We start from the raw sequence: 23164 nt of genomic DNA, 5'->3' as shown, positions 1-23164 counted from the left end.
GCAGCACTCCACCGAATCCCCGAAACCACGAGAGCTGTTCTTCAAGATGTAAAAAACAACCAAGTTTGAATAAATGGCATCAAGCCGTGGTAAGGGCCGAAAGCAAACATGAAAACGGGATCAATTACTATGACGAAGTAAGTGTTTTCACAAGTTATTTTAACTATTTAATTAAATTAAATTAAATTTCATAAATGAATTTCCTTTATTTTTTGTAATTATATTTTCTAGGTACGCCAAGCAGAAGAATTGTATATGAAGGACATGAAAAAACCCTTTACTCATCACGGTTATTGGGAAATTTGTAAATTGTGGGTGTTATTTCAAGATCCACCTCAAGAAAGATTTGGTCCTATGCTGATGTTCGGAAATGTTTCCTCAAATATAGTTGGGGATGAATAAGAATCTCCTATCATTCAAGATATAAGGGTAGAAAATCCGTCTCTGGGTCAATCTTCCACACCTAGGGCTACGGGATGAAACAAGGCCCAAAAATTGAAAGAAAAGGGCAAGGCAAATGAGGATTTAGCCTTTCGAGAGGAAATGGCGTCCTCATTGCAATTAATGGCAAAGCAAAATGCCATTGCCGTGGAAGAAAGGAAGCATAGGCACGAAAAAAATGAGCAAAACAAATACAAGAAGAGATGGATGATAGGAACATGCAAAATAACACTTTGGAGTACACTCCAATGAGTAAGGCATATTTTGATAGGAAAAAGAGGGAAATTATGGCACAACGGGAATTGTTTACATCTGACTATACACCTACAATGGCGGATGAAGATGATGATTATGGTCTTTAAATTTAAGTTTTTGTAGTCTTTAATATTTAAGTTGTAGTTTTTAAATTTAAGTTGTTGCAGTCTTTAAATTTAAGTTGTAGTTTTTAAATTGAAGTTGTTAAATCTTAAAATTTAAGTTGTTATACTCTTTAATATTTAAGTTGTTGTACACTTTAATATTTACGTTGTTGAGTCGTTGGAATTTGAAGTTAATCAACATTTAACAATATGAAACTTAAACAACATTAAACAACACAATCTCCACCCTAGTACTACTTAGGAGAGTTATTCAAACTTAAACAACATTAAACAAAATAGTTAACAACATAAAATTTAAACGTCTACTCCATTGTTCTTTTGGCCCAAAGATGTGCAACAAGATCCTGTTGTAGGTACTTATTTGTAGCATGCAAACGTATGATCCTATAATGCCTCATGTACTCATTTAAAGATATATTACCAGTTCTTGGATCCAAAGGCAAATTAGACCCATCATATATTTTCGCACGAGCTCTCATTGACCTATTTGGATCCTATAGGTCGTCATCAGACTCTCCGTCAATATAGCAATCTCACTCATCTTTCACAATCATGTTGTGTAATATGATGCACGACATCATGATGGAGTTCAATTTATCTTAATTCCTCCATATTGCCAGTTCCTTAATGGTCTTCCATTGTACTTGTAGAATACCTAAAACTCTCTTAACACCTTTCCGATATGCCTCTTAGTGTAAGGTAAACCACCTTTGGGCATCATCCATAAGGTTTGCAATTGCTTGGAGAAGTGTTGCCCACTTTGGGTAGATGCCATCTGCCAGGTAATACCCCATATTATACTGACGTCCGTTAATGTAGTAGTCAAGTTGAGGTGAATTACCCTCTGTCAGGTTAATAAAGAGGGGTGAATGCCCGAGTGCTGTAATATCATTTTGGGATCTGGAACTCCAAAGAAAGCTTGTCATGTGTCAAACGAGGCAACCGCCTCAAAATTAATAGTTGGCTTTCTTGATCATCTGCTAAATCATCCTTGCCATCCGGTGGGACAATTATGCCACTGCTAATGCATGCAATCTAATGACCCTATCATGCCCGAAAAGCCACGGTCTTCAGATTTGCGAATGAGCCAAGCCAGATCTACTTGATTTAGTTCACGGAAGTACTCTTCTTTGTAAATTTGAACAACTGTGTGACAGAATTCAACAAGATTATCAAGGCATGTAGACTTAGACATACCATATGTATCATCCATCGCATCAACTGAGAAGGTATAAGCAAGCATTCGAAGTGCAATAGTAACATTTTGGTGAGGTGAGAAATCTATGCAGCCTACTCTATCCATCTTCTGTCGAAAGTATGGATTGACAAATTGGACATCATGAAGCAAATGCTCGAAGACATGATGCCTCATCAGGAAACAACGTCTGCAATCCTCTTCTATGTACACCAAGTTGGAGTTAAAGTAGTTATTCATCAAAATCTTATGTACAATCTCTCTATTTCGTGGTTTGTAAAATCGACCAACAACAAAGCCATCCCATTGAGGTTGTTCTTCAATTTTCTCACACGACATAACCCCAGCCATTGCTACTATATATGTTGTGTTGCGCCATGCTTCATCTTCTTCATCGGACTCCTCATCCTCTTGTCTCATCTGCGCCCATTTACCTTCCAATTCAGAATTAGATAAGGACCCCGAGTTGGAATGCGAAGAGGATCCAAAGTTGGAATTCATTGCAAACTTGAATTGAAAGAGATATTGGAAAGGGCAAAGATGAAGGTATGTGAATTCTACCCCAATATCCAGCCAATTTATTAACATTGGAAGCTGAAGATAAGAAGTGTCACGTAGATAAGAATCTTATCTAAAATTTACACAACCAATTACATCTCGGCACGTGGCACTTGAAATCATATCCGAAAAATTATTAAGATTACATAAAGATAATAAATCTAGAAAGTTACTCACTTTAGTGACATGTGTCACTTGAAATCTGTTGAGTGCATAAATTATACTTTTATGCCCTCTTTTACTTAGGTTTTTTACTTAAAATCTCTATGCATCACAAGGTATTTTATTGTTTGTATTGTATTTCAGGATGAAAGTAAGGGCTTAAAGAAATCATCTTATTTTGAATATCTTAAGGGGATGAAAGTAAGGGCTTGAAGAAATCATCTTATCCCAAGACCAGACCATAGCCCATAAGTGGCCCTAGATCCTCCAGAAAAGGCCCTTGCAAAACAACCAACTTGATAGCTTTGCCCTAAAGTGCTCAGAACGAATTAGAAAATGGGTCATATATGGTTGGAAAGCCCTGGAAGTCTTCTTTCTAATGGTCTTTACAACTTGTGATTCGGAGGTTTTGACAAGAAATTATGACAGAATAAAGAGGAGTTGTTCAGTTACAAATTCTGATAACAGCTAGTTTTCAGTTACTCCTATACTACAAGCTTATTGTAATGAGCTATAAATGAGAGTCAATTTAAAGATGTAAATGTGTCAGATATTAGAAAACTCCTAAGCTTTTTAATAGGAAAAAAATACACATAATCTGAAGGAGGAAAATGAGGAGATACACAACATCAAAGAGGATGAGGAGTCCTTCACCTTGAGCCGTTTCTAGGTTCTAGCTTTCCTAACTTTTTATGTATTTTGTTATTTTTTTTTAATTTAGGTCATGGATACTTAGGGCTGCTTTGAAACCTAGACATGATTGAATTAATGTTATGATGCAATTTTAGTTTATCAATTTCATTTGCAAGGTAGAACCAGTTTTCTATCTCAATTGTTTCAAGCACATATTTTTAAACTTAGCTACCTTGTTTATATTTGCTTTCTATTGAGAATGATAAGGATGACTACCATATCTTCTTTCATTCCTTAGCAACATGTGGTTAGGTTCCAAACTAATCATGTAAACTGATTCCATGAAAATCTAGGATAAATGTCATGTTCTAGGATTCATGTGATGTTCATAATCCTCTTCGTTCTTAATGAGTTTCTAAGTGCTAAATCTGAGTATTTGCTGATGAGTCAATTTTATATTATATATTATTCCCTATTCTTGGTATATTTTGGTTATTATTTTGGTGAGATTTTGATGCTTTGTTATATGTTTTTCATGTAGGACATGCGAACTTGGTCTAAGCGTAAAATAATCAAACGGTGGAATTTTTGAGTGATTCCAATTGAAACAGGTTGTGAATCTGTCAAGAAGGTTGTCTCAAAATTTCATAATTTTATCCTGAAGTATCTGATCGTGGCAAATTAATTTATGCCTAGCGTGCAGTGTTGGCAGATTGGGCTACAGAGCTTATTTACAACTTTTGGGCTGGAAGTTGATAGATTTTGGACTTGGGCTCTTCTTGGAACTTGAAAAGGAGGTCCTAATCTTTAAATTGAGTCATTTTGGGCCTGTTTTGGAGTCCTGAAGGTCCAGAAACGTGGCTATCTCTGTGTTGGGCAGATTTCCTAGTTATAATAGGAATGTAATTCCTAGTTATCCCTTTATGATTTTATTTCCTAGTTTTTAGAAAACCTTTTCTATGAGGGTTTTAATTTGGAGTAGTATAAATAAGGCTTTTTAGCCATTAGGGCTTGGGGGGAGAAGGCACACATTATTTTTGAGAACTTCAGACATTTTACCTACAATATGTTTTCAATCCTTTTTCTAGTTAATATATTTTCTTTTAGTTTTTATAGTTGTTCGTAACTAATTTCCGTTTGTTAGGGCGAAGCCACAAGCCTTAGCATGAATATGTGATTTTATTAATTTGCTTATGAATGGATGCATACTTGCTTTGAATTATTAATCACCGTGATTAAACTATCTAATTGTCTTAGTGATTTGAGACCATTAGGGTTTTTAGACAAATAATTTGATGCAATTTATGTTGGAACATCACCCTGAAATTGAGGAGGGCTTCTTGTGATTAGTAATTGTAAGTTCACTTAAGGCGAACATCACGCTCTTAAGGGTTGCATGGTTTTTCAAAGGGTTTTCACAAAGCTTAATGAGTCTTGCATGTTTATATTTGATATGAACATTACAGACAGGTTGCATGTTAGATATACATTTGAACATCACGAGGAAAATATGCATTAGGAAAACCCTTCAAAGCATGTATGTAGAAATTCATAAGTAATTGGTAAAATTGTGTAGGATTGTTAATGGTGACGGCGGAACCCTAGGCTTTCACAACTTTAATGTTTTTATTATAAAATTCATTTTTATTATATTAAATTCTAAAAGCAATATTTTCCAAACTTTGTTTTAAATAATTAATTAAGAGTTGGATTTGAACACAAATTATTAATTCAATCCCTGTGGAAAACGACCTTACTTGAGCCGTTTATACTACAACTACCTTATTCTCTTGCAAGTGTTTTTATCCCTACTTATGCAGGTGGTAAAAATTAGGGGTGGGCAAACGGGTACGGGAACTGCGGGTCGGGGCGGGTACGGGCCGGTTCCAAATGTTTTAGAAACTAAACGGGCTAGGCCGAGCCGGGCCCTTGTCATTTACGGGGCGGGCCGAGTCCTAAACCCTAGAAAAACGAGGCCCCGGACCGACCCGTTTCTAATTATAATGAATGGTCGAGATTGAATAATACCTATCATTCAATCTGAATCGTTCGTTTCAACCCTACCCTTAATTGTCCAGGTTTCCATTTTCCAGAATCTGATCTGTCTCTCACTCACTCCCACCTCTCCACAACCGTCTGTCACTCCCTATCCCTGGACTCCGACGACATCCCAGAGAACCCAGCCCATCACCGCCGCCGCGACCAACACAATGGCATCACCCACCAGCCATCCTCCTCGACGACATCCCAGGACCCAGAGAACCCAGGTCCCAGAACCTTGATTCTCTCATCTTTGAATTCGCAATCTCTCTTTCTCGTCGCAGCCTCTTCGTTCTCAGGTAAAAACCTTAATAAACAATTCGATCTTGCTTCTCTCTTTTATTTGATTCGTATTATTAGTTTGTGGACTGAGTGATTCGTATCTCAGTAAAAACCCTAAGAAACTATTCCGGTTATTGACGTTTAATTGTTCTGTAAATATGTGATAATTGTTCTGTAAATATTGGTATTTGGAAGTGTTAAATGAAAGTGGAAATGCAGAGGTGCCTCATATTTCTATATTATCCTTTTCAAATTAGGATTCTTGTATTCTTTTTCGATGCATGTGGAAATGGGGTTGAAGCTTCCTCATCTAATCCCAGTCATTGATGCACATTTCTGGAACAAACATGCAGCCCTTCTTCATTTCTGGAACAAGCATGTTATAGTTTTCCTCCTTTTGGGGTCAAGCTCTAAACAGTCAATAAGTTCTATTGATTTGCTCCTATTGTAAGCTGCCATTGGGAGTAGGACTTTGAGTCTTAGATCCCGTGAATGAAACACACACATTAAACTTAAAGTAAGAATGACATGGGCAAGCCATGAATGTAGGAAACTATTAAGTGTTTGGTTTCCATTTATGAGATTACTTTCCAACAATTCATGTAAGAGTATTTTGAAAGAAGCAAATCAATATAATATGGTTGGATATTAGCTACAGGAACACAGTTATTGATAGTTTCATGTAGTAATTTTGCTTAAATACCATTTTAAGAAAGAGAAGTTTCTTGTGTCATTGATATCATTGTTTGCAACGTACAATTGAGCTATATAGTGGCTCTGTTGATTATATCCACCCTACCCCATCTGTTACTATGTCTCCCTCTTTCTCTCACATATGGATGAATTTAAGTTTTATGCGTTACTGCGTATTAAAGGTATACTTCTTTGATATTGTTAGGAAGAAGCCGAAGAGGAGGAAGAAGTAGAGTCTGAAGAGGAATCAAAAGAAGAACATGAAGAATCCGAAGTCAGTATACTCATTATTTGTTCTTGATTATGTGTCATGATCTGTTTGACTTAGACTTTACTTGAAAGCTACAAAATTCTTGATTTTCGTAGTTTGCGTATTTTTGTTTCTGATGAATTATTGTATATTAAAACATCTTAGTTCACTATGTGTTTATGGGAGTACCATTAGTTGACTTCTAGTTTATCTTCTCATCTAGCCGTGTAAAGATATAGTTTTGCTATACATGCTGGCCTATTTACTTTGAATTCTGAGCTTGAACTGGCATTTCTTAATCAATTTCAAATGGAATGACTTCATACTCAGAGATCTGTGCAGGGAGTAGTGCAAAATCTGCACTGCACTAAAACTGTGAATCTGTTGGGGGATGAATCTATGCAAACGTTAGGTTTTTTTTTTTTAATTTTTAAATATATATATATAACAAAAAAAAACCAAAGACCCGTGGACCCGGCCCGTTTTAACAAGGCCGGGTTAGGTCCGGTTCCAATATTAGAATCTGCTATCCCCAGCCCGTTTCCTTTGCACCTAGGTTCGGTCCGGTTCCTTCAAAATTGGGCCCGGCCCGGCCCGTGCCCACCCCTAGTAAAAATCCTATCATATGCCATGCTAGGTTGCACCTACAAATATAAGTTTGATGTATATGACATGCATCTAACATGCAAGGAAAGTGAGGATTCATACAATCTAGTTATATGCCATGCTAGATATGTGAACATCTTAGTTATGCATTTGAAATGGATAAGTTAAAAGATCATCTAATTGATTCATGAATGTTTAGGGCAAGGCCTTAGCTCTTTTAAGTCAGATTTATGTCCTAAAAACGTTTCTAACCTATTTCATGTATTAGGTTTATTTTTAGATAGTTCTAATTTTTCCCTTTTCTTTATGTCTTTATTTCTTTTCCAAAATTACTTAAACCCCCCCTCCCCCCAATTTTAAATCATAGGAGTCATTAACTGATGCTAATATGTAAGAGTCAAAGGTTTTACTAAGTTGTTTATCATTCCCTGTGGTTCGACATCCTTACTTGTGTCACTATATTATCCTTATATTTGCACTCGAAATGAACTTCAACAAAATTCTATCCAAAAAATTATTGAGATTACATAAAGATAGAAATCTGAATAGTTACTCACGTTAACGACACATGTCACTCAAAATCCTATCCAAAAAATGATTGAGATTATATAAAGATAAAAAATTCGGAGACTTATTCATTTAGCGACAAGTGATACTCAAAATATATCCGAAAACCTTATTTTAATATGGTAGTTTAATTTAATTAACCATATTAACTCAATTAAAATAATAAAATATGTATTAATTATGTTTGGCCTATGGCCCTTTAGCCCCCTCGATTAGAGATGAGTTTTTTGTCAAAGGGCTATGTTTGGCATATCACCCTTTGATACCCTCGGTTGGAGATAGTGTAAAATATGGCATGACACTGTTCATTTAAATATAATTTCTTGCAAGGCTATAGGGCTAAACATAGTCCATCAGCCATCGTTCGATTGGAGATGGCCTTAGTCTCTCTCTGCATGAAGCACCTACCTGCTACAGCCTTCGTTCATTCACGTTCCCCAACCTCGTATCATTTACGGTGTTGGATGTTCCGTGATTTACGTACCTCATTGGTACTTGCATGTGTACGGCTAAGATCTTGTTCTTCCCTGCAACGTTATCCTCACACCAGCAAACGTTTTGAGAGGTCGCCATGTTTCCAATTAACTTCATAAATAGATGGAGAGATCCTCTCCGGATCTTTTCCATCAAATCCACACACTCATTAAATTAGGGCCCTTGAAATTTGATCCAGCGGCTAAAATTATTATAACTTTTAAAGAGGTCGCCTGTTTGTAGCCGTTGGATCAAATTTTAAGGACCCATATTTATTGATTGTGTGGATTTGGTGGAAGAGATGCATAAATAAATGGATGATCAATTGTCCATATTGGCTACTGCATTGCAGAGTAGGCCTCTACTTCAAACAGTAGCCAGTACACTCTACCGTATGTACTAGTAGACCTCTACATTGTGTTGTATCTTATGAGCCAAATATGATATTGTTTCTAAACCAAATCTACAAATATTCTACCGTAATTTTATAAAATTCAAAACATCTTATACTCTGAAGCATCATAGAAAATCACCAGCGTCTATCTCCCATTACATTCCTAACAAATAAAATACACTCATCCTAACTCTAGAAAACTATTAAAAAAATCCTCTATTCTCACGTACATTCATATAATGCGTGTGTATGGATAAATGGAGAATATTAGTCATTTTTCTTCATGTAATTAAAAATCAGAGCATCTTGTTTAAGATTATTAAACAAAGATTAATACTAACTTGACATGTTTAGTAATCCACTCAAAATAATTTAACTTGGTGTTAGATTCGATTTGTGTTATTTGATGGTATCCTTAAGTATTCATTTGTTAATTTAGTATATCAATACCTAGTAAAACAGATAAATGCTTAGGAAACTCTCTCAAAAGTGAGACTTTTTATCAACTATTTGCTACCTCATGTTTTTTACACAATGTTTTATAATGTTCACACGAAATTAACGTTAAACTGTGATATGACAATTAACTCCTGAAGAATCTAACTTTGAAAAGCCTCCTTAATATATCTGTAAAATATGAGTGTTATAGTTAGATGCCATCAAGCTCAGTTTTGGACATGAAAGCGTGGATTTGCCAAACTCATGAGGCCAGTCATCATTGCATGATGAATTGGTAATAAAACAAACAATCATAGCAAAAGAAGTGGTCTGCTGCACTATGGGGTTTATAGGAACAAATTACACGTCGCCGAATCACTCTACGGAAAATTTAACATAATCATCATTTAGGCAGGCAAATAGCATTACACCCACAAGCTATACAACCACTAATAGAGTGACATTCCCAAGATAAAAAAAATTGGTCAAAAAACCAAAACAAACAAAAGGACAAACTTACATCCACCTTATACACCAACATGTCTATCCACTAGTGATTAACGTAATTTCGTTATAATATTTTGGTTCAAATTCGTTTTTGGTAAAAATCAAATTTAAGACCTCTTACTTGTAAGTGAAGATGAATATCGCTAGACCATTCTACTAAATGACTCATCGTACTTGTTTGATAATCGAAATCATTCATTTTTATAATGATCATTTATAGGTCATTTCATAATTCAAATTGTTTCCAAAATGGTTGATCTTTTCTACACATACAAATGAGTAAACAATTTATCATTTAATTTATTTTTTGCATAAATGATCTTTAAACAATGATTAAGAAATCACCGTTTCAATTAGGAAGTTTTACTCAATTAAAATATATTAATCGTAAGTAGGTGGACAAAATAATGCAGTCATTCGTGAATGCCAAGTATTTTTTAAAAGGGTGAATCGTCAATTTAGTCCTTCAATAATCACCAGTGAAAATTAGGTCCTAAACTATTTTTTTTCTTCAGAAAAATCAGTCCTTGAATTATAAAAATCTGCCAATTACATCCCTAATATTAGATTCGAAACTACTATATTCAATTCTTCGTCAATTTAAGTCACGTTACTTGCATGTGATACACATTGGAGGGTAAATTGGTAATTTTTCATAAAGAAATAGTGCATGAGTTAACTTTGGAGAGTAAATTAGATGTTAGATTCACAACCTATATGACATGTTAAGGGCTTATAGGCGAGAAAATGACGGTATTACACTCTAAAATATGTCAAGTGAATTAAGTTAACGAAAAATTGAAAAAAAAAACTTTAAATATAATAATAAGGATTAAATTAGCAATTTTTGATGAATTTAGGGATTTATCAAAAAAATAATTCAGAAACCTAATTTTACTGAAGTGATAATTTAAAGATTAAATTAACACTTCATCATTTTTGAAACGCTAAATGAAAAAATGAATATCGTTATTATATACATAGTGTGACTGCATCTTAGTGGAAAGACACGAGAGTGTTGCATTTTACTAGAAAGTAAAAAGTAGCTGAACCACGAAAGGCTAAAATCTAACATGGGATTGGGACATTTTCAATCAAAGTGCAAAAACATTTCTTGAATATTATAAGGAAGACCACCACTAATCTCAAAACTCCAAAACCCCAAAACTTCTCTCTCTCTCTCTCTCTCTCTTATCAAAGTCCAAGTCCTAAAAACAAAAGACACATCCATCTTTTTCCCTAAATCCCGGGGGAACCTTTAACCTTAATAAAAAGCGTGTCGTGCTTGTTTTGGGGAATGTGCGAAATTCTCATTTGACTAAAAAACAGACCCATGTCAAAGAAAAAAAACTTGGAACAAGGAAATGATCGGTCTCAATTCTTTTTTTTTTTTTTTTTGTCTTTCTCGTTTTATAAAAAAAAACTAACATAAGATGTTAACGTAATTTAATTATGAGCGTTCAAATAGAAAAAAAATTAAAGGGTAGAGAAAATAGGAAAGAGAGAATCCAGACCCGCCTCACAAAGAGACCCCTACCCCATCTCTTATTATTTTTTAGCCAATTTTAATACCAAATTGTTATTACAACCCCATCCATTTTAAGCAAACTTTTTTTATAGTTTCATTTTAAGCAAATCTATTAAGTACTTAGTCATCTTGATGTATAGCACACTCCATCCTTTCCAACTAGCTGAACACTTTTTTCAGATGGGGCTTGACTAAAGACCAAACCTTTCTGCTCTTCTATTGTTAAATTCTTAAAAGATCCCTCATTTTTCACAATTTATTAAGATGGGGTTTCATGAAACAATCCTATCTTATTGGGTTTCTTCAAATCCTTAGTGGAGGAGTCAAGGGTCATAGATTCCAATTGAGTCCATCTCATTCTTAAAAGAACCAATTTATTGTAAATAATCATACTATTTTCCCTTGTAAGGCTCTATCTTTTTTTATATTATTTGAAAATATGGCCCTCCTTTTCTCATTTTCTATAAAAAAAATATTTGGTCCTTTATATATAAAGAGTCATTCATGATTATACATAAATTACTGTTTGACATGTGTACACAATTTTTCTTCTTCCTTTCTGTAATTTAGTAAGTTATGTATGAGACTACGATTTGAATGTAATGAAAATAGCATTTTACATGTAATGAGCCAAACAATATACTTTTAGGCTAATTGGATTATTGATCACATGATGATATGGTAGTTGGATGATAGCCCATGTGGTAATAAAAAATTAGGATTTAAGCTCGTGTGGTGAAGTCTGTTAGTATTTAAGCCCAAAATTTAAAATTTCGTCAATTCTTCTTTAATTGTTAGCACATAAGGCTCACATGTGAGACTAAAAAGATAAAGGTAGCCTCACTTGTATGAGAGATTTTTCAATGTGATCAGAACACGGGATGTTACACCACGTGTCACTATATAAATTATGGGATATGTGTGTTAAAAAATTAATAACTTAAAAAATAAAATTTTCCACCACTTATATAAAAACATGTGGTATACCATTCATATTCCGGTCACAATGAAAAATTCTTCACATGTACCCCCACATGCTAACAATTAACGGAAAGTTCTGTTTTAGCCTAATATGTGTGGCTCACGTGCTAATAATTAACGGAGAGTTGACGGAATTTTCAATTTTGGACTTAAATCCTAACAGACTTCACCACAGAGGCTTAAATCCTAGATTTTTTTTACCACATGTCTATCTTCTAACTACCTTATCACCACGGAGACTAATAATCCAATTACGCCTTTATTTTTATTATTATCATTTGTATTTGTTAGGTTCATTATACAATAACCATGACAGTGACCAGTGGCAAAGCATTGCAACATTTGGAAATGCTAAATGAACCAGTGGCAAAGCATTGCAACATTTGGAAATGCTAAATGAACTGAAAGTAGGTTGACCCATTTGGTATGGTGATTAGTTTATGCCATTCCCGATGCCGTTTGGGCAATGTGAGGTTTAATCAAGGGGAATAAAGACTACTTTTCCTATTGGAATTGCTAATTAATCAAAGTTGTTAATACACTTGCCCCACTTATAAATTTTTGTTTGGGCAATTCACTCTACCTTGCTCTGCAAGTGTTTTTTTAAGCTCTTGATTGCCTTTTGACCTAGCCCTTTTTTCAATTACTTTCGGAGTTGGGAAACAATGACCAGTGTCTCAATCCAACTTTGCTATATTTTACTTGAAAGATGTTACTTAAGAAGGTAGTTTGTGAGTAATTAATAGTAAATTTAGATTGTCCAACAGTATACATTAGTCCCTTGTCTCCAAACTTCACCATTAAGGTTTTGGTAATGACAGAAATTTGTTATTAGTTTATCCTCTGTTTGAAATTTAAGAATCTGCTCGATTTAGACTCAAAATCTCTTCTTCGATACTGGAAAAAAAATAGCATTGGAGCAAAAGTTACATTGATCAATAGTGGCAAAAGATAGTCTAATATCCCGAACTATTTTATAGTATAATTCAGGATATAAAATCAAATGTACACTAAGTTCAAAGTTAAAACATAAATGATGTTTTCTTGCCAAAGTTATGTTACTATATAAATGCTTGTGTTGTTAGTCAAACCAACTTATGCTACCGTGCTATGAATTTCGATGTGGCATATGTCCAAGTTTATAGTATGAAAAGAGATTTTTTTTTTTCTTAAAATAAATTATACAAGTTTTAGGAAATACGTGACCAAGTGCATAACTTTGGAGGACAAAAAAAAAAATTAGACAACTTAATTGGGAGATTTTCAGGACTTTAAAACATCCTTTATTATTGAACTAGCTTGAATAATAACGACAATAAACTAGTTCATTATCTAGCAGTAAATCTCCTTCAATGTTAAAATAAATTTTAAGTTCGAATTCCCGCTCCCAATTAATAACATTAAAAAAAATCCAAATAAATGGTTAGTGAAATTTGCATGATTTAAGTTTTCTTCGGCTACGAAAATAAAATCCTATAAGATGAAGCATATATATACATAGAGATCAACAAAACACAAGAAGCATAAAACCTTGAATGATATGGGCCTTTCCTTATGAGGGAGCCTAATGTTTTAATAGTCTGGTGTGGGGTTGTTTCCGTGATGCAGACCAAAAAACTCAATAGAATATGTTTTGGTTCTCTGATAATTTCGATTTAGTTGAGAAAAATCTTAACTGCTCCTTTTGAAAATGCGAATTGTTACGAAGAATTTGGTTGCACAAAATGCCGATTTACATGTGAATATTGGAGATAATTTTTGTTGGTACATTATGAATTCAAAAAATTTTAAAACTTCATTTCTTGGAGTAGGTACTCAAAAACCACGCAGTAGGTTTCGTTTCCTGGTTTTATACCTGCAGGATTGAGAAAGTTTTAATAGAAAATACTTAGCTCCTTATGTGTAAGAAGTTACTTTTTTTGTGTGCAAACAACTCATGCTTTGATATGTATCTAGAAACTTTTCATTTTATGATTTTAATGTATCAAATTGTTATTCGCAAGTATAAAGGAATGACTCAAATTGTAGGAGCCAAGAACAGTGTATATATTTTTCTGGGTGGTACTATTCACACACTTCTTTTTATCTTCCACACGCTTCTCTCAATTTTTTGTTATTCGATTGAATGAATTGAATAAGATCAAATAACATAAATTAACAAAGGGTGTAATGAAGTAAAAAAGAGAGTGTCTACATCATCAACTTTATCTTAATCTACCAGTCATCATTGATTCAAGTCCCTCTTAGTCCTCAAACATTGACATTAATTTCAACTTGGTTTGCTCTACAAAGTTCTAATATTTTTATCTAGATTGGACGGTAGCTCCCCACGTGAGTAGATCCCATTAAGATTCAAAACCCTAAATTCTTAAAACAAATCCCAATAGTTACACAGACATGATGTAATAATTACTCATAAAATAATAACATGTTTGAAATCTACAGTGGGATAAATGAGTTGATTCCCAAACCCCTGTGAATTGTAAGTTATATATAGATAGAGAATTTATATTCTAGGGTTTCACTGGGACTTGGAAGAAAGTGACTGTAGCTAGAAAATGAAAAACCCCAGGGCAGTTACTAGCTAGAAGACCATTTCGAGTTTTTGACAAGTACTGCTGGAATCTACACATTTTTTTCACCTACAAGTGCTAGCTTATTATTATTTTCAGTTGAAGAGATGTAGGATTAAATAGAAATCAGAAAAAGAAAGATTTTTAAAAAGTAGGTGGAAAGGGAAGGATGGTCGTCCACAGTACACAGGATGACATCTGCAGTGTCCTTTTCCTTGCCCCCTCTCCGATCTCGTTAAGCATTATTTCTTGCAACCAAAATACCGTCCGTTTAATACATACTTGCGTACGTATCTTTACTTACACGAGATTATCTCTCCTCCTCCAAGATTATATATCTTAGTCTTTAAAACCCTTCTCACAACTTCCACATACTTAACTTCACCACCCAAAATCCAGAAACCAAAACCAAGACCTTCAGTTCTCATATCCTTCTGCACTCACTCACATTTTCTTTAGAAATTATTTCCTCTACCATGTCAATGTCCACCTCCCAAGCCCTAGAAAAACCCTTCGAAGCTTTTGAGCAAGGTCAGGTACAGGTGGATATTGCTGCTGTGCTGCAGAGAAGCACACTTACTCCGTCCTCTCAATCCGGTGAGAGAAGAGGAAGGCGAAAGCAGGCCGAGCCTGGGAGGTTTCTCGGTGTGAGAAGAAGGCCTTGGGGGAGATATGCTGCTGAAATCAGAGACCCTAGCACTAAAGAAAGGCACTGGCTTGGCACATTTGACACTGCTGAAGAAGCAGCTTTGGCTTATGACAGAGCTGCCCTCTCCATGAAAGGCTCACAAGCAAGAACCAACTTCATTTACTCTGACAACACAACTTTCCACTCTCTCCTCTCACCCTTTGATGTCCAAACCCTTTTACCACAGCAATCACAGTTTTTCACCACTCAGACTGCTAAACAACAACTCACCAATCAAAACAGTCCACCTCATCATTCTAACATGTTTCAGTCTGATCAAACCCAATTTCAAAACCCTAATAATATTAGGTCATCATCATCGGCACATCATAAGGATGATGAGTGTTTCTTTTTCTCTGGCAATTCGAGTAATTCTAACTCGGGCTATTTGGCTTGCATTGTTCCTGATAGTTGCCTGCGGCCTCCTTCGGACAATGACGACCCCCCAAATTACACAAACTCAAAAGCTTTGAACATTGATCAAAATTGTAGCCTTGCAAACCCTAATAACTCCACTAGTGCTACACTTCCTCTAGATGTTATGAATGTGCAAGCTGCATTAGAAGCTCCTAATAACAACAATGGAGATCATCAGATTTCTTGCTTTGATGGATTCAGTCATGGATTCTGGGATAACCAGCAGCCATGGGAGTTCAATACTATGATGACTGAAGATGGATGCATGGGAGCGTTGTATCCAATCGTCGAAAATTCGAGTGCTTATGGATCTTCTTCTTCATTCTCTTGCTTTGGACACTCACTCTTTTGATAAACTTTTGGCGCGTACGTGCACCTATGGATTTATCAATTAGTCATTTAATTTAACTATGTGCACTTACTTTTCTTGTGTCTTGAGCTTTTCTTGCAACGCTTTTTCTTTCATTGTAATTTCTACGTCTTTCGTCACATATATATTTTTGTATTTGATAATATTAGCTACTATTTTAATGGCTTTATTGCATAATATAATAGCTGCATTATGTGTCTATCTTTACGGCTATCTGCCTGGCCTTTAACTGACAACGTAGCCTAACAAAAAGATGCATGCAACTTAATTTGGATGTAGAAAGAGACATCCGCCACTAAGGCCTGATATCCTATTTGAAATTTTTTATCATTTCTTAAAATATTTTTTAAGAACATTTCTTGAAAACAATTTTCTTTAAGACTAAAAAACTTGATTGGTTTGCGATTTAAAAATTTTAAATCTTACGACTTAAACTAGATAAAGAGATCTAAAAAGAGAGGGTCGCATGAGAGGGAGAAAGAGGAGAGAGGAGGAAAGAAAGTAAGAGATGATTGAAGGAAAGAGAAAGAAGAGAGAGGATCGGACAAGATAGAGAGGAAGAGGAGTGGGAGAAAGAACTGAGAAAATGAAGAGAGCGGATTGGAGGAGAGACAAAAATGGTAAAAAAAAAATTTTTTTAAAAAAAAGGAGAGAGAAAGACGAAAAGAGAGAGAGATTTGGAGTGAGAGGGGAGGATGGAAAAAAAGAAAGGAGTGAATCTAATTTTAAAAACTCTAAAAACTCACTTTTTATATTTTTAGATAATATATTATATTTTTTAGTTAGTCTTGAGTTCAGTTTTTTAAAATAGTCATACCAAACAAGTTTTTAAGGCCTAATATTTGAAAATTGTTTTTTAGTTTAAAAAGTTGGATTTGAGTAGAGTACCAAACATACTCTAAGCTTCTCAGCCACACAAGTGCAAAGTATTAGTGCTTTCGCAATAACGGTTCTAGCTCTTTTGTTTTTCTTTCTAGTTTCTATGCTACGCAAAGTTGTAGTTCATATGGGTACTCTTCAACGAGCTTGTAGATTAAATGGTTATTATCATTCGCTCATATATTCTTTTGGTCGATTTTTTTTCTCTCAATATCGCTTGTATTAGAAAGTGACGTATTACAATGATTAAAACTCGACCGTCAACTTATATTATAAGGTGACCATATATAGGGAATAATGCATAGAATCTAGGAAAAAGTAATGAAAAGAACTTGAAAACTTTGAGTTTTAACGAAAATGACAAGATAAATGGTAAAGTGAATAGTACCAGAATTGACTTTTTAAGTGTAAAAATGTGGTTTTTCTTTAAAGTAAACAGGGAGTTTTTCGTTAAAGTTCCCTAGAATCTATATATTTATGCACCTAAATTTATGGAAGTAAGGGTAACATACAAGGCCCCTCCTAAATATATCTCAAGAGTTCTTGTCCACTCCAAGATTAAAGTAGGATACATAAGCACACTATATTTTAGTGCTTTTTGTCCCTTTGTTTTTCTCTTAAGGGATGCTCATCAAGCTAATGGTTTGGAAGATAATGAAACGAGATCCATTAATTTTGGCCAACACAGTTCATTGCCTTCAAACCTGGATTCGTCTTGTCTCTTTGTCGGTCACTCCATCAAATGAATTAGGCTGTGGAAAATGTGACTCATTATATAGCTTTTTTTCTTTTTTTTTTTTTTTTTTTTTTGGGTAAACATTATATAGCTGTTTGGAATGCTTGGCAAATTCCTGCATATATAAACCCCATGTCAATGAAATCTTTTTTCCTTGGGAATATCTTGAGCTCAATCATATGGTAGTTGGGCAAATCTTTGGGAGGGGTGTGAAGACATGACCAAAGCAAATGTTCCTCTCGCACATCCCATCAGTTTCAATCTGAGTCCACATTTAGAATGGAAGAAGTTTTAAGGCAAAACTTGTACCCTTTGATGAACTAGATTGCAAACGTGGGCGTAGTCACATTGATTAAAGCGAATGTATTCTCTGTAATGCACTAGAGTTCAAATCACTTTCCTCGTAGATTATTTAGTGTAAGGTAGAAAAGGGGATGAAAAAGGATTTCCAACTTGCTAATTCCGTTCATCTAAGGGCCATGCTGCCATATATCAAACTGGAAGAGTAGTCAACAAGTACCCAAAACAAAGGGTAGTGCATGCTCATATATATATATATATATATATATATATATATATATATATATATATATATATATATTTTAACAAGACAATACATATATATTGGGAACTTTAACGAAAAACACCCGGTACTGTTCACTTTAATGAAAAACCATATTTTTACACTAAAAAGTCAATCCTGGTACTATTCATTTTACCATTTATTTTGTCCTTATCATTAAAACTCAAAGTTTTCAAGCCCTTTTCATTAGTTTTCCTTATATTAAATCACTCTAACATACAAAGGGAAAAAATAAAATAACATCATGAACATATCATCCTATTCTTTTAGTTTGACCATAGTTGATCACATTCATTTTCATAAACCTTCAACCAAGATTGACCAACCTGCAAATAAGTTCCAACAGTAATTTGGCATGTATGTATATATATAAGCAGTGTAAAGAAAGTAACAAAGATCATTTTCTCCTCGCTCAACGAAGAATAAAATGGAAGAGAAAGATTATTACAGAGTCAAGAGTGCTTCTTCATATATTTTGTATTTCATAAACATAAAATTTATGAATAACATGGTCAAGCATTTCAATTGGCACAACAGCATATAACTATGTATATGATGATCCCACATAGAGTAGCAACCACTGTGATGCCTTCTTCTTTGGGTCTTTACTTTGCTTCTGTTTTCGAAAATAGACCTTGGACAAAAGGTGGGGGAACATGAAATCGAACTCCCATGTTTTAACTGAAAGCTCGTTCCCCAGTTTAAAAAGGAAAATTCAGAAAAGGATAGACATGAATACACGGTCATTTGAAAGGCAAGAATGCTGTGGAACTAATGTATTCGTTCTGAAAAATGATGGAGCACAAATGAGGATAACGAGCTCCAAAATTGGAGATGGACACGGATTTGCCTGAAGGAACCGCAGATTCTTTCGAGGTTATTGAAGAGAAAGCTGGGAAAGCTATATGGGGTTTTTGCTAAACTTTTGGAGGTCGGCCATGGCTTATTTGGGATAAAAGGGATGGCCGTATAAAGATGATATAAACACAGAGATGAACATGACTGATGTATGCTAAGGCATTGAGATATGAAGCCCTCTGTTGGAGGACTTGAAAGGGGAAAAATGATGCTTTGGGAGAAAGTTGATAAAAAAGGAAGAATGGAAAATTGCTTGACATTTGCTTAGCTTGAACTATTGAGACTCTGTATTGTTGCCACTGCCAACCGAAGGACCGGAACCCTGAGAAGACTGTTGGACACCCACAGGGGTAACACCACCCTTAGAAACAGTTGAACCTACTGATCCACTCGAAGTGCTCAGTGACGAAGACATTCTGGCTGAAACTAATTCCTTTCCAGAGCTTGAACTAAGCTCAGGCCGCAACTCTGAGGACGAGGATGACGGGGCTAGTGTACCAATTGATGATCCCACTGGGTAGGGTGCAACTGGCATATCAGCAAGAGAAGACGTTGATGAGCTGTAACTGAGTGTTCCAATTGGGTGGTCAAATTTGCATGCGGGTCCAAACTTGCATGCTCCACGTTGTTGATAGTGAGTGCAAAGGGGTGCACCCTGATTATCACATGGAATTTCAAATTCACAGCAGAAAAATTAGCATGCGTAAGAAGAAAGGTGCATAACTTACCAAGAAGGCATTCACAGTACAAGAAAGAAAACTGAACAGACTTCATGTTGAGAAAGAAGGCGAGCATGTTAAGTAATAAAAATAAAGATCGTGACAACCAACATATACAAGTTGTATAATGCGCAAGCAGACTTTAAAGACACTATCACCTAGAAGTAAGAATAAAAAAGTAACATAAATGCAAGGAAAATAAGAAACCGAAAAGGACCCATAATTAAGTGACACTCCCCAAAATAGACCCTGGGTCCAAAAATTAGCATGATACGGATAGCCCTGACGGCTGACTTAGATAACTTCAAACCAAATAATTACCAACTCTCCAGCAGCAGAAAACATATTTGTTTCAGCACATATTTCCCACAAAAATTAAGTGTTGCTATGTAAGCAAGCTGATGGCCGATGTCTATTAAAACAATCATAATGCAAAGGATTTGTAAGGGCGGCTAACCGGGCGTGAAGGAAGACCACTGGAGCTAAGGACAACAGTTGCTTTTGGTTGAACAGCTTCAGGTGGATGATGATATCTACATGAGGAACCAAATTTACAATCCCCTGTTCTCATGTAATACTGGCATTCTGGTTGACCAGGTCTTTCTGGAAATGAAAGCTCCTTCTGGCTAGTAGTTGGAAGACCAAAAGAGGAAGGTAAAGGTATAGGCTGATACACTCCGGTATATGCAGGTGCTGAAGGTGATAGTTGAGTATAAAGTGTCCCAGAACCAACACCAGGTTGAGTACTCGAAGGCAATTGGCTTGCAGGTGCCTGCACCACATGACTAACAGCTTAAGGGAAATTCATGTAACTAAAAAGATAATGGAGCGGGAAATGTTATTTACCTGATACGGATTCCAACCTGGAAAAGGAATTGTGCCCGGGGAAAGTAGCACTTGACCATAGGGGCTTGGAACATACGACCCCTGTAGCAAAGGAGGCCTTGCAAATACTACTTCATACTGTTGTGATGAAACAGATGGCGATTGCACAGTTTGATACAATGTGTGTGTAGCAGGTACAGGTGAAGCTCGAGGTGCTGGTGACGGCACTGGAAGCTGTATGCCAGCCGGCTGTGGATGATGGAATTTACAAGTTGCACTGAACTTACACTGTCCAGTTTTCACATAGTAGGAACACTCTCTCTCACCCTGTTTTATTTGCAAAAAAATCCATGGTTGCAATACTTTACCTCACAGTCGTGAAATGGGATTTACAATATGACAAAATTTTGAAGAATTAGAAGTTCAAATTTGAGAAATACAGACCGGCCGCAATGGATATCCATAATAGTTTAGCGAAACAGGGCTACCAGAGCTTCCTCCCTGCTTAGGATGGTGGAACTTACACGAAGCACCGAATTTGCAAGTCCCCGTCCTCATATAATACTGCCATTGAAAAATCACAGTACAATCAAACAAAGGGAATTCACATATTTTCAAAACAGACAAAGCATGCAATCATCAATAGAGGACGTTACTCCATGCGGAACACATAAGACTGGAAGCTGAATATGTGATCTGCTGGAATCACGTAAATATATACGATAACAAGGCAACATTTTGGCCTAAACCCCAAAAAAGGTTAAGTACCTGGCACACAGGCTGGCTCGCTCGCTCAGGGTACTCTAATCCTCCGGGTCTTGCCGCTACGGTAACCTGAGAAACATGTATCACTCAAACTTTACTACTAAATAGGTAATCATATGAGCATTAACCACATAGATCTTAATAAATAAAAAAGTTACAAATTTCTACACAAGGACTTGAAATTCAACAAATTCAGAACAATCCCACTAATCAATTTGCATAAATACCGTAAACTTGATCATCAAATCTACAGACGAAAGCCACGATATCTCTACTAACACACAAGATCAAACAAAATTCGACCCGAAAACAAAATCACCACACTGGAATCAATCAATCACGATCCAATTGAGCCCCAAATTCAACCAATTGAATTAGAAAAAAATGGGTAATTCAATAAAATTACCGTGCTGCGATCACGGGGATGATTGTACCGACACCGTGAGCCGTACCCACAAATCCCAGTCCTCAAGTAATAACTGCAATCGGCCTCGTCGGGTCGCTCAGGGTACGATTCCCCGGGACGGAGCCCCAACTGCCACATGGACTCTGCATTATCACAAAAACCAAAGGATCAAAACCCAATTCGGAAAAACGGAGCCGCATTCGCCCCAAAACCCACCAAATCGCAATCCCCAAAACCCGAAATCGAATCCGAAGCCGAATTCGAATGAAATTGAAATGCAGAGTGTTTTGGGGTTAGAAAGGTCTCACCTTCCAGCCCTGTTTCAGGTCCCGGAATGTTCCACTCCGGCGGTGGATCGGACTGTGACCCTTCTGCGGCCCGACCGTACCGCTCCATTGTACGGTCACACTGAAATCACTTCGATTCTTCACTTAAATATCTCGACTTTTTCCACAATCTCTCTCTCTCTCTCTCTCTCTCTCTCTCTCTCTCTGTACAGGGAGAATGCGAGATTATGATCAAATGGGGTTATCAGTGAGATGGAATTCTGAAAAGGGTTTGGATTTTCAGGGCTTCTCTCTCTCTCTCTCTCTCTCTCTCTCTCCCCTCACACGCACACACACACACACAAACACTGTATGTGTGTCTCTCTCTGTTTTGGTTTTGGTTTTTGGTTTTGAGTTTCTCTCTGAGTTTTCAAACCCTTTTTTGGTTTTGTCCTCTTACTTTTCTATCCTCCTTAATTTGAGAGGTTACTTTTTCTTCTTCTTTTATTAATTCAATCTCTCCTCTCTCCTCCCTCTCTCTCTCTCTCCCTCTCTCTCTCTCCTCTGAGTCTGCTGTCCGTTGGTGGTTTATATACGCGCCAAACATACAACAACATTACCATCCATTATTTATTTTTCCTTAATTAAATTATTTATATATATAATTAATTTAAATAAATCATAATAAATCAAAAAGAAGCGAGAACCCAAAAAGAAGAAACCAGCACTGCCCATAACAGGTAAACCATGACAGTTAGTGGTGGTGGAATGTTAAAATGACTGTAATACCCCTGTATTTTCGACATGTGACTAAAAGAGGTCCATGCTGGCAAGATTTTATTAGTGTCCTCTGAGACAGGTAATGATGTGATTAAACTAATCCTCCGCAGGTTTACTGCCCAACAAGATCTTTTTCCAATTTTTTTTGTGAGAATTCTGAAGATTTGTAA

General features: G+C 35.8%; 3 protein-coding genes across 3 annotated transcripts; 1 reads left to right on the top strand and 2 right to left on the bottom strand.

Annotated features, from left to right (window-relative positions):
• Positions 1–1842: 1842 nt before the first annotated feature.
• On the bottom strand, positions 1843–2517 carry LOC126595261 (uncharacterized). The gene has a single exon (XM_050261618.1). It carries the CDS (start codon positions 2515–2517, stop codon positions 1843–1845), a length of 675 nt encoding a protein of 224 aa, XP_050117575.1.
• Positions 2518–14997: 12480 nt separating this feature from the next.
• Positions 14998–16159, top strand: LOC126595260 (ethylene-responsive transcription factor ERF086-like). The gene has a single exon (XM_050261616.1). It carries the CDS (start codon positions 15179–15181, stop codon positions 16157–16159), a length of 981 nt encoding a protein of 326 aa, XP_050117573.1. The 5' UTR covers positions 14998–15178.
• A 2553-nt stretch (positions 16160–18712) lies between these two features.
• On the bottom strand, positions 18713–22762 carry LOC126597677 (zinc finger CCCH domain-containing protein 34-like). The gene is made up of 7 exons (XM_050264488.1): positions 22257–22762; positions 21949–22091; positions 21546–21611; positions 21222–21341; positions 20799–21104; positions 20410–20724; positions 18713–19888 (listed from the first exon to the last, which is right to left on the bottom strand). The coding sequence occupies exons 1-7, from the start codon at positions 22342–22344 to the stop codon at positions 19508–19510; spliced, it is 1419 nt and encodes a 472-aa protein (XP_050120445.1). The 5' UTR covers positions 22345–22762; the 3' UTR covers positions 18713–19507.
• Between the last annotated feature and the right edge of the window lie 402 nt (positions 22763–23164).

Source organism: Malus sylvestris, chromosome 13 (genome assembly GCF_916048215.2).
Source record: "Malus sylvestris chromosome 13, drMalSylv7.2, whole genome shotgun sequence".
NCBI lineage: Eukaryota > Viridiplantae > Streptophyta > Magnoliopsida > Rosales > Rosaceae > Malus > Malus sylvestris.
Note: the sequence above shows the minus strand (reverse complement) of the source record. Positions and strands in the feature narration are given on the sequence as shown.

What these genes read in the sequence shown, in the direction of transcription:
- LOC126595261 (XM_050261618.1), bottom strand. Translation starts at nt 2,517, where the DNA reads ATGAATTCCAACTTTGGATCCTCTTCGCATTCCAACTCGGGGTCCTTA.
- LOC126595260 (XM_050261616.1), top strand. Translation starts at nt 15,179, where the DNA reads ATGTCAATGTCCACCTCCCAAGCCCTAGAAAAACCCTTCGAAGCTTTT.
- LOC126597677 (XM_050264488.1), bottom strand. Translation starts at nt 22,344, where the DNA reads ATGGAGCGGTACGGTCGGGCCGCAGAAGGGTCACAGTCCGATCCACCG. An exon ending in ATGGATATCCATTGCGGCCG is followed by an intron (nt 21,105 to 21,221) that starts GTCTGTATTTCT and finishes CAAATAAAACAG; the next exon opens with GGTGAGAGAGAGTGTTCCTA. An exon ending in GTGGTCTTCCTTCACGCCCG is followed by an intron (nt 19,889 to 20,409) that starts GTTAGCCGCCCT and finishes TGTGATAATCAG; the next exon opens with GGTGCACCCCTTTGCACTCA.